At 32.2% G+C, this 12,353-nt stretch overlaps 1 protein-coding gene across 1 annotated transcript; it reads left to right on the forward strand.

Moving 5' to 3' along the window:
* The first annotated feature begins 2,955 nt into the window (after window positions 1-2,955).
* On the forward strand, window positions 2,956-6,445 carry LOC100786714 (protein WALLS ARE THIN 1). The gene is made up of 6 exons (XM_003527812.5): window positions 2,956-3,520; window positions 3,640-3,702; window positions 3,888-4,004; window positions 4,106-4,526; window positions 4,989-5,140; window positions 5,942-6,445. The coding sequence occupies exons 1-6, from the start codon at window positions 3,294-3,296 to the stop codon at window positions 6,129-6,131; spliced, it is 1,170 nt and encodes a 389-aa protein (XP_003527860.1). The 5' UTR covers window positions 2,956-3,293; the 3' UTR covers window positions 6,132-6,445.
* The last annotated feature ends 5,908 nt before the right edge of the window (window positions 6,446-12,353 follow it).

The raw sequence follows: 12,353 nt of genomic DNA on the forward strand, positions 1-12,353 counted from the left end.
TTTAAGCCACATGTTATTTCATGACAGTCTCTTCTTTAATGCATTATTGATATTTTAAATGTTATAATAACCATATTAATTGAGATAGTTCTCCTCCCAAGCACTTCGAAGCAAGCTCAAAAAACATCCCAATGTATCCGTTGTTTACTTAGCAGCCATATTAATTGCTTGCCTTTGTGGCACTGAATTAATTAGCAGCCATATTCCTAATTTAAAAGTTAATCCTACGATAATATGGTTAATTCAACCCTTCTCTTTGCGTTCATTCATAATTAAAAAGAAAAAAGAACAAACATTTGCGATACTATATAGTGCAATGCCACTTTGCAAGGATTAGTCTATGGTGGCACCGAACTATCGTGCATAAAGGATTTGGACCACAACTGTTTGCTTCTAATTTGCCACTTGTACTCAGTGCACATGCAGTGTTGGCGTCATTCTTTAAAAATCAATCCTTCAAGTTACACCTTTTGTGTGCCCGCGCGGTGCATGTGAGTCGTCCTTGCAAATTACACATACTCTACATCACCCTTGATTCCATAAAATTTTTCTAAGTATCACTTCCGAAGATTATTTATATTAATTATTTGTAGATTAAAAATATTTCAAAAAAAATGATTTGATAAACAATTAGAAAAAAATATACTAATGATAATGATAATTTAAAAAAAATTATAAGTTTAAGATAAATTTATTACTATTAATTAAATTAACCATTGTTTTAATCTTAGTCAATTATATAATTGAGTTTTGTATATAATAACAGAAGAAATAGTATTTTTGGACAGAACAGAATATATCACCAAAATAAATATCAAGGGTGATTCATACTTAAATTGTAAGAAGATGGGCTAATATTATATTGAAATGCCTCTAGACTCTAGGGGTCTCCATATATAGAGTCCAGCAGAGAATTGAAGAAGCAAAGAGTCGTGAAAGGAATGGACGCATTCTCTCGGGCAGAGAAAATCTGAAGTTTAGCTGTCAGGTGTGTACTTATGCGAGCCAAAAGGGAAGGAAGTTTGTGGAAACGCAATTAAGACCCCAACTGGCTTGGTCAGGGTGGTATCCGACCGGTCCATGCAGGCCGGGTCAGACCCAGTGCATGTCAATTTGCTCCACCCCCAGCTTTTGTCATATAATGCAATTACTAGTATAGCATGGCTGTCAGATACATTTGCAATTAATGATTAAATCTTTATTTTATGCTTCAAAAGATCACATCCATGGCATTAGGTGGTCAAACGAGACTCCACAATTCTTCGATTTTTTTATATAAAAATTGAACATGATATCAAGTTTATAATATTTACATCCTGTTCAACTAATTATCTTAGACTCTCTTCATTAATTCTTTCATGTTTATTCATCAACTCAAGCTTAAATTTCAAATAAATTAAAAACATATTATATATCCCATGATTAATTTCCCCTTTTAAATTTCGGAAGAATGGTCTGATTTAAAAAGTAGTAGGATGGGCGGCATTATGTCTGTTAAAACTTAAAAGCGAAGGGGATCATTTCAGCAACCAATCCGCATATTATGCTAACTTTTGGGGTGGGAAGTGGGAACACTTCATTAACTTCCATTTGATTATAGTGGAGGTAGTAGCTGCAAAATATTTCTGCATATATTATACATATGGTACGGCTTCGTGAATTATATAATGCGAGTACTAGAAAAAAAGAAGCTAGCACAAAACTATAGTATACTCTAGGGACTGGTCATCGTAGAATAATAAAATATAATACAGAGTCCGTCATGACTTATTATAGAATAGGAGAAAAGGGGGTAGAGGGCTGCAGGGTGAGGGAGTGTGGTGGGGTTTAGGCTTTCATGGTGATGAGAACGCATGGGGCATCCACCGCTCCACTCGTGCGCGCTATCTATCAATGGCGGCTCCAACAATCATCATTATTGGCATGGTGTCAAAGCCGAACCATGCTAGTTACATAGTAATTTCTCTTGTTCTTCTTGTCCATAATCACATCAAATAAGAATTACGATTCATCTTTAAGTCGATCACGAACCAATTTAATTATGCATAAATTTAAAAGATCAAGTCAACAAAATCAAGTTTAAGAAAAATAATCCGTTTTTGATTAACTAATTTTATAAAGAAATTAAACAGAAATGTTATCTTTTAAAATATTAACAAAGAGTAATAATACTTGAATATTCATTTATGTTAAAAAACACATCAATATTTCTCATTTCTTTCTATCTCTCTTTTTTGTTACATAATAAATTATATGATATCTTTATTTTTCTTTATTTCTCTCTTTAGAGTTTTACTTGGCATCTAGTAACATTGTTGGTGTTAATTTTTTTCATTAACAAAATAACTATATATATATATATATATATATTAAAACGGCTTATGTTTAAAAATAAATAATAAAACTTATGAGAAAACTCAACATATTATATTTACAAATAATGAGAGAGATTTTTTATTTTCCTTGTTAAGAAACAAAGCAATATAATACTTACAGTTGTATAAATGTAAATACAAGGAAAAGAATTGTAAAAACAAAAATTAAAGAAAAAACCATAAATATTTACAAATAATGAGATTTTTTTATTAAGAAACAAAGTACTATAACACTTATAGTCATATAAATGTAAATAGAAAGAAGAAAAAAATCTTAAAAAAATAAAAAGAATGAAAAAAACAAAAGAAAGAAGGTAAAAATAAAAAGAGAACAGAAAAGAAAAAACAAACAAACTTAAAAAATCAAAGAAGTAAAAAGCTAAGAAGGAAAAGAATGTAAAAGAAACAAAATTGAAAAAGAAGAGAAAGAGTTAGGGGAAAAGAAAAAGAAATGGGAGGAAAATGATAAAAAAAAACACCCAAATTTTAAACACATGTAAAAAATCAAGACAGGTTGTTTTTATAATTTACACACCTCTCATAATAGATAGTAGATAGTACGTAAATTTCTCTCACTCTCATAATTTCTGAGTAGCTCAAACACATACCGGACCTGTTTATTTTTCTTTTATTGAAATTGAAGTTTAATTGGTGGTTGTCTTGTCAGCGAAGGAGGGTGGAATAGAGCAAAGAATGTGGGAGACAAGCAGAAACATTTGAAGGGTACCAACAGTTGACATAACGCCTTTTTAGGGTGACTGTGGGTCATACCCTACTGCATTCCTTCACTATATTTATATCCTAAACTCTTGCATCTCCTCCTCACCACTTTCCTCCCTCCTTTCTTTTACTAGCACCTAGCTAGGACTCAATTCTTTGGTTACTTAATAGTAGTTCCTTTTTAACTATCTTTCTTCAATGGCTGACTCAGCCTCAGCCTCAGCCTCTTCTTCCAGAATGTGGTGCTCCATCCCCGAAAGGTTTCAGCTGCATGCGGCCATGTTGGCCCTGCAGTTTGGCTATGCCGGCTTCCATGTTGTCTCAAGAGCTGCCCTTAACATGGGCATTAGCAAACTTGTTTTCCCAGTCTACCGCAACATTATCGCTTTTCTCTTGCTCGTTCCTTTTGCCTACTTCTTGGAAAAGTAATTAGTGCAAACATAACTAATCATTTAATTAATCCCAATTAACTAATCAGTTACAATCTAATCTTCTTCAATCAGCACTTTGTTTTGCATTGTTTAATATTTTTTCTTTTCTCCAGGAAGGAGAGACCTGCCATTACATTAAACTTCCTCTTACAGTTCTTTCTTCTGGCTCTTGTCGGGTATGTTAATTTTTTTACATCACGTCCAATTAATTAGGTTTAGGTGATTGGAAAGAAAAAGAGCAAAAAATATCAGTGTTTTTGTTTTCAAGAAAAAGAAGAAAAAAAAAAGTAGAAGGAATATTGAGCACCACCGTATATCAAAATTAAGCTGCGACTATTGACTAATATTTTGCATTACACAGGATTACAGCGAACCAAGGTTTCTACTTGCTTGGCTTGGACAACACATCCCCTACCTTTGCATCAGCCATCCAGAACTCTGTCCCAGCCATTACATTTCTCATGGCAGTCATACTCAGGCAAGCTAGCCCATAATTATTAATTAACTGTTGTGCATGCACAGAACTTATGTACATGCATGTCTAAGTCACGTGATGATATAATAAAAATTGAATTTCAGGATCGAGCAAGTGCGGCTGAACCGAAAGGATGGGATATCGAAGGTGGCGGGAACGATATTCTGTGTGGCTGGGGCAACGGTGATTACACTATACAAGGGTCCAACAATATATAGCCCAACTCCACCTCTACACAGTGAGAGACCAGCAGTAGTTGACTTTGGAACACTCTCACTGGGAGATGCAAAGGGGAAAAACTGGACCCTTGGGTGCCTCTACCTCATAGGGCATTGCTTGTCCTGGTCTGCTTGGCTTGTGCTCCAAGCACCTGTACTCAAGAAGTACCCAGCTCGTCTCTCCGTCACTTCCTATACATGTTTCTTTGGACTCATCCAATTCCTTGTCATCGCTCTCATCGTTGAAAGGGATGCCCAGGCTTGGATTTTCCAATCTGGTGGAGAAGTTTTCACTATTTTATATGCGGTCAGTTACTACTATCTATATACTACTTTCATTTCAACCTACCCTCTCTTTTTTACTTTTAAAGAAGATAAATTGAAAAAACAAAAATTGTGACTAGCTGAAAATTTTCTTCAATTTAAGAGTATATAAAATTATTAATATTTCTATATTAACTTTAGCTTAAAAATCAAAAGCGCGTAATTAATGAATTATCAATATGCAAAAGTCTCTCCATATATATAGGCCCAGCCTAATTTCATAGAAACGGAACAAATTAAAGTTGGTCGATCGCTTTATAATAAAAAGAATTTCTCTCTATCGTTGTCTGTATGCGTTTGAGTTGCGAAATGATTAATGATATGTATTATCCGAAAGTACTCATGCAATAATATAATTCTGGAGATATAAAGGTGGGTGCGCGCGTGTGTATTAGCTAGTATTTTAATGTTATAATAATAATAATAATTTGAATATACATTGCAGGGAGTGGTGGCATCTGGAATAGCCTTCGCTGTACAGATATGGTGCATTGACAGAGGTGGCCCTGTGTTCGTTGCCGTGTATCAGCCTGTTCAAACTCTTGTTGTCGCTATTATGGCTTCCATTGCTTTAGGCGAAGAGTTCTACTTGGGAGGGTTCGTCCTACCTTCCTTATCCTTTTCATTTTCTTTTTTTAATATTCTCCTTCGTGTTCTTATCATTTGCTTTTTTTTTCTTTTAACTTTTAAATCATTTATATAAAATAGTTCAAGAAAATTGTTCATTTCACATGTTAAAGAGGGAGCGTATATTAGATTAATTAAGAATAAGAGAGATATAAAACAGATAAAAATAATAATAAACGTTAGTAGAGATATAATAAAAAAAGAAAAGTAAAGAGAATCATAACACAAAAGAAAAGGTGTGAAAAGAATGAAAAAAAAAATAAAGTAATTAATATTTTTTCTTTGCTCAAAAGCTTTCATCATTTAAATATTTTCATAGAAATTTAATAAAAAATATTTTATGAACGTTAAAATGTGATAAAAAAATTATTTATTTAAAAGTGTATTTCCAAAATACGTACTTACACAAATAATTTACAGATAAAAATAAATATTTAGAATATCACACTGGCACTTGGAAAACGATAATTAAATGAAACCCACTAAACAACAAGTAAGCTAGATCTATGGCACGGTTGAGAATGAACTGACTCAACTTAGAAAAGGCTAAGAAATCCAAAGGAACAACTTTTAATTTTAATGATTCCGCGTTCTAGCTAGAGGGTTAAAAAAGTTATAAATTTCTTTCATAGGATGTTGAATGGAAGGTGCCGTGCCTCCTTTGATGTTTTTCTCTTTAGGCACACTATACTTTATTACAAAAAAAGAAAAGTCCCTTCCAGAATTTGATTGATAATGGCTATGTGGGTCAAATTTGTGATGTTATTATAGGATCATAGGAGCAGTGTTGATCGTTGTGGGACTGTACTTTGTCTTGTGGGGTAAAAGCGAAGAGAGAAAGTTTGCAAAGGAACATGCTGCTATTACGTCCACCCCAGAGCACAGTGGCATCAGGTCCTCAAGCCATGCCAAAACATCACTCACTCAGCCACTTCTCCCTTCATCTACGGAGAATGTCTGATCAACAAAACCATGACTTCAAGCTGGGGCACCATTTTCTGGGAGAGAAAAAGGGAAAAAGGAGGAAAAAGAAGAAAATAATACCCAGTTATACATTATTACTACTTTGTGTCAGGAAGCTTGTGTGTGTACGAAGGGGCTTTCATCTTTTTTTCTTTTTTTTTTTTGGTTAATTCACATGCTTTCTTTCTAGGACTTTTAGAATGAGGGTTTTCTATGGGAATCATTACAATGATGGATGTCACGTAAAAGCGGGCTTTAAAGACTGAAATCCCATATGCTTTTATATGTTAATTAATGGTTTGATTTACTAAACGAGATTTTTAATTTAAGCTCTATGGTCACTTGTCTCGAAGGTAATGCTAGAGATCATCATGACATAGACGGAAAGGTAAGAGTGACCTACATATATAATTTTCTCCTCTCGATCACCTTGTTTCAAAACTGGCTAAGCATGAAGATTTTGATAAGCCACAATAGTCACCCTCAAACGGGAATCATCATTTCGGTCGGGTTTAATCAGTATATTCAACTTCTCATCATTGCACAAGTTTATAAACAACGATTTGTTAGTGAGGTGCATGCTGGCATAATCCCAAGCACAAATAACTAAAACCACTAGCAATGGCCGACCGTGCATGCGTGATTGATTTAATTTGTAGCATGTTATATAATTCAAATTTATCATTGACGTGTTATTATTAAGTTCATAAATAGATGATTAAGTTAAGATTATATCGATCGTGTCAGCTTGATGCATGTTGGCACAGTAGCCCTACTCTACATCGTCTCTATTATGTCGATAGCATGCATATAATAAGACATAAAAACGTGACAAGCAGCTAAAGGCAAGGAATTATGCATAATGGGTTTAGAAGATAATTCCTTGAGGCTACAAGCCAACAGCATATCATCGTTAATTCTTGTGAAGACATGGGCAAATTGACAAAGTTATAGGCATAATTTAAGTACAGGTATGACATATATATATTTAACTAGAAGATCCCCAGGCATCAATATATAGGGTACGAATCATTAGGATATCCATGATCATATATATCGAGTTAAATCCCTTTCTTGAAAGTCTACTTTATTGACTCTATCATTTTTCCGTCGATGCTTTTCCTTTTCTGATGAAGCAAACGCACCTCTTTACTTTATGTCTTTGTCGATTTGATCAAATATATTTTCATACCAATAATATATTTCTTTTGACCAAACACAATAAATTAATTAATTAGATACTTTGTTCACTTAGTACTAGCAGCTGAGAAAATAAAATTGTATTTATCTATCCCCCAAAGGAAAAAGTTGAAAATAGTTGTTTATTTAACGCTAAAATTATTATTTGAATTAATAATATCTTAATTAAGTTATTTAAAAAAGGATTGTTAGAAATTACAGTGAGATTAAAGTATCAGAAGATTTTCATCACCGAAGAGATCTATATTATTGAGTGACGAACAAATACATAATAAATGAATTTGAAATGATACTTAATCCAAATTCTTTGAGCATTATATATATATGGAACCTCCATACTTATATATTGTCGAATTAGACCGTCTGTACTAAATGTGAGATTTCTTTACTCACATTTATCACTCAAGTAAGGATGATAATTATTATTATACTGCGCTTCAAATAAAATCACTTTATTAAATGAGTTATTGTGGTCGCGTCTTTTCTTTTCCACCAACGCCGCCGAGGCCATGGCGAAGATCGAGACGAATAGCCCTACGCCCATTCGTTGCAACGACGTGATGCCGCGGTGATGGCCGGTGATGTTGCGGAGGAAGGGGACAATGAATTTCTCGTAGACGGGTACGAGGATGAGGGTGATGGCGCTGAACACGGGGACGGAACCTGCGGGGATTTTGAAGTGGGTCCATGATGTTGGCTTGGCTTAGGAAGAAGGTTGAGAGCTGAGCGTAGGACACGGAGACACCGGAAGGACTGGAATGAAGGATTTGAACTCTTGTACTTGTGTCACCGTGCATATGCGCCATCGGTTGCTCTACTTGTCAAAAAAACCTGCACAACTTTTGGTTGTACTGCGGGGTGTGAGCGCCAACGATATCAATTTCATAACATAACCTATGATAAAGGCTCCCGTTGTTCGCTTGTCAGCAATCCTACCATGCAGATCCACGCAACGGTCTCTTGATCCTGTTAATTTCAAAAATAAAAAATGCATACTCGATCATATCATTAACTCTGTACATAATAATTAGTATCAATTCAAGTAATCAAACAAATGTTAGTTGCCTTGTGATCTAGATTGCTGGGAGGAGTCTCCATCAATTGAAGGGTGGCTTATAAGTTTAGAACTCGAATTGTTCGTGAGAAGAAATAATGTTACACCGATTTGCATTATATATATATATATATATATATATATATATATATATATATATATATATATATATGTTGGCAGACTATAAGGCATTTCGATCAGAGTCTGTTTTGTTTATTGCTTTGCGAGGCCTGTAACATATTAATTAACAAATTGGCAAACGCGGGCAGCCGAAGCTTTAATCCTGAATTTTGTGGCTAACAAATGGAAGCGCCACACACATCAGGCTATCAAATGATGACGGAACGAATTGCTTTATTTCTTCATAGTCAAACAAGCTTCCGTCTAATAACAAATTTTGGACTTGATATATATAATACATGACTCAGTCCATATTCTCTTCCTTTTTAATAATCTATTTATCAATGTGAAATTTAATTTTAATATGTACTAACAAGCAAAACCATTGATATTTATATAAAAAAAACAAATTAATCATTTCCTTATTTATAATATACTAGTGTAGGTATATGTGTTATGGATCATGGTCCATGCATGGATGATCTGTTTAGCTTACGATCTGCTAGCTTGGGCTGCAAATCCTATAAAATGAGGTCATTTAAAACATGAGTTTTAATTTTCGGCCTCGTTTGCATACTCGTAGTCCAAGTATTAATAATTTATTTATTTTACTGAGAATTTTAATATTTGGTCTTACGTGCCATCACATTACCTAATGTTTATTGTAATTTAATTTTTTTTAGTTCATTTTTCTTTTTAGTTAATTTTACACTTTTTCTTAAAATTGTTAGTTTTTATTTTTAGACCACGAACCGGTCATTTAACCACAAGTTATGCAGACTAGATGCCGAGTAAGAAAATATACTTGGAAATCCCAAATGTTATACATCACGAGAGAGTGAGAAAAAAAAAGAAAAAAAAATATAATATGATAAATAATATCATATAATAGGAATAGGGGAGTGGAGAAAAATAAGAGGTTATTGAAATGTTTAAAATAAAAGAGTGTTGAAATATCATAAATTACTCTTTATTTTACATATAGGGATATAAAAAAATATTTTAATACCTAAAATATTATTCAACGCACCTAGTAAAAGAAAAGAACATACATAAATATAATAAGTAATGTAAGGAATAAGAAGAGAAATAGAAAAAAATCAAAAGTGTTAGATAGGATATTTAAAATACTAAAATAGTATCCCGAGCAAAGCTCGTGCCAGAAAAGCAAAACACAAGTTGTGTTTTATTTTAAAATGAAAAGTGATAGTGCAGCTACTAACACGTAGAACTTGCTTGGTGGTTGAACAGATTTATAAATACTATATTGATGAGATGTCAATTTAAACATCATGGCTCTAAAGACAATTTGGTTATTTTTATTAAAAATGCTAACAAATCGATCTTAAACTAGTCAACCTAATCCATTTGTCTATTTTTGCCACTACTTCACCATATTCTTGACATATATATAATAATAACTTTCATTTAAAATAAAATCTTGCTTATAGCCTATTGAAGAGCAAGTGAATTTGAAATTTTGAACCTTCTTTTTCACTTTTCACCTGCACACACAAAAGTACACTAAATCATCTAAAATCTTTTTGAATCTCCATGGTAAGAAATTTAAGAAGATTCAATTCACACTTTGATAGGCAGGGAGGGATGAATCCAAAAATCCAATAATGGGGATTATTTTTTATTTTTTAACTTTACAATTTTTTTTAATAAAGATATAGGATATCTTATAAGAGACAATTTGAATCGGTCAAGATTATTATAAATTCAAACTTAAAATCACTTATCCAGCTAAAATAATTTTGCTTCAATTGATTTACTTAGGTTATTTTTCGTAATTATTTAAATATCTAACTTCTAATATAATTATTTAACAGTTATTGACTTCTATAAAAAAATTCACTAATTTTACACATAAAACTAAAACTTATTTTTATTTCAAACAATAAAAATAAGAAAAAATAATAAAATTTTCTATAATTGAAAAATCCTATAAACGAGAGAATGACAATTATTTAATTTTTCAAAAAAAAAAGGTAAAGAATTTTGATATCTACTTCTTATAAAAAAAATATTTAGTAGTTAAAATTACACCCGTAAGGATAGCATAATTGATAAGCCACTATGGTGAATATAAATTTATAATAATATTAAAATTGAGGATTACTTTACATATTAAAAATAATTAGTCTAAGAAGCCAAACACAATCATATATGTAATTCTTAACTAGATTTGTTAACCCCGGTAAACGAAATAATTTCACGTGTTTAAACTCTATACTCTAACAGGCACGGTTAATTCAAATATTTTACTCTAATCATTGATTCACTTTGTTGGCATTTAAATTTTGTCTAGAAAATATTCATCTATCAATCCCAGAGAATGTTTGATTCCACACAAATCATTGATCAGATTTATATGCAAGATGAAGAAACTGTTATGCATTATAAATAATAACGTACAATATATAGATAGGGCGGCTCAAGTTTCCTGAATGTAATTCTATACACTGATGACTCATGAAGAAGGCATCGGTACTGTGGAAGAAAAATTATTTTTTCCTAGAATCAACACAGTGGCCGGGAGGAGGGGGTTGATAGTCTTTCTCACCTTATATTAATTATGCAGTTAGTCTCCAGTCAAAAAAGAAAAAAGAAAAATATAATTTCAAGATTTACCAAAATCTCACAGGATCACAAAATCACCTTTGATAGATCTCTTCAAATATATCATGATTTATCTTTTTAATTAAACATTAAATAAACAATCCAATTAATTCCTATCAAAGTACACGCATCCCTCTCCCCTTCATAAGAAAAAGCTGTTTCCTTAAACAAATCTTCCCCGTCAAAAACTCATGTTCCCTATTTTTCTTCTTCTTTTATGAATAAACAACCACAATTCTCTGTTCCCTCGGTTACAAAGGTTAAGAAGTTCTTCATTTTCTATAATTTTCATCATCTTTTGTGGATGGCTTCGTGTGTGTTTGGACGCACTTGACAAAATTATTTTTAAATTAAATTAATTTTCTAAAATTGATTTGATTATTTTTTTGTCTTAACCTCTGATTTATCTAGGAAATAAAGTGATTCTATTTCTATTTAAGTGTTTTAACATTTAGTATAAACTTTTTTATCTAAATAATTCCCGTTAAAAAAAAAATTAATTTACCTAAAATTACATGCATTAATTTGTGTTTCAATGTGATTCTGAAAAATCTAACATGAAACGAAACACTTTATTTTTCTTTTGTATTCCTTTGCGGTTGCATACTTTTCAGTTTTCATATTCTCTACAATGTCTTCTACTTTTCTATACCCAACTTCATACCATTTCTACTTGTCCAGTTTTTTCCCTAAAGCACTCGCTCATCTTCCCATTTATTAATTGGACAGTAGGCGGAACGAAAGGAAGACAACATCAACAGGAGAACACAATCAAATCGTTTAAAGGTGAGGAATACAGTACTTTCAATAGTGGTGATAGAGTAGCAATGATATTTTGTGTGAAAACGTCTCTCTACTCTCTAGCCTCGTTGAATCAAATAGTTTAACTCATTTTAATAGGTTAAATAGTTTTTAGAATGTATAATGTAAGAGATCTAACTCAATCCTAAAAATTAAAAATTAGCTTGAAGGTGAGGATTATTCTTCACTTAAATATTCTAATATAAAATTACTACGACACTTAAATTATTTTTAAGAAATGGGTTAACGGAATTTTTTTAACATGTGAGGTCACTTTCATAATCTAATTATTATTTGTACTATGTCGGATTTGAGTTTGATGTACGTCAAACTAGTCTAGTCATTCAGTCTTGCTATTTGTATATTGGAAAAAATCTCAACCTGAATACCTGCCAAATCGAATTTTCTTTACTATAGTGG

The sequence above is a fragment of the Glycine max genome, chromosome 6 (genome assembly GCF_000004515.6).
Source record: "Glycine max cultivar Williams 82 chromosome 6, Glycine_max_v4.0, whole genome shotgun sequence".
NCBI lineage: Eukaryota > Viridiplantae > Streptophyta > Magnoliopsida > Fabales > Fabaceae > Glycine > Glycine max.

What these genes read in the sequence shown, in the direction of transcription:
- LOC100786714 (XM_003527812.5), top strand. Translation starts at nt 3,294, where the DNA reads ATGGCTGACTCAGCCTCAGCCTCAGCCTCTTCTTCCAGAATGTGGTGC. An exon ending in TTTCTTCTGGCTCTTGTCGG is followed by an intron (nt 3,703 to 3,887) that starts GTATGTTAATTT and finishes TGCATTACACAG; the next exon opens with GATTACAGCGAACCAAGGTT. An exon ending in TTTTCACTATTTTATATGCG is followed by an intron (nt 4,527 to 4,988) that starts GTCAGTTACTAC and finishes TATACATTGCAG; the next exon opens with GGAGTGGTGGCATCTGGAAT.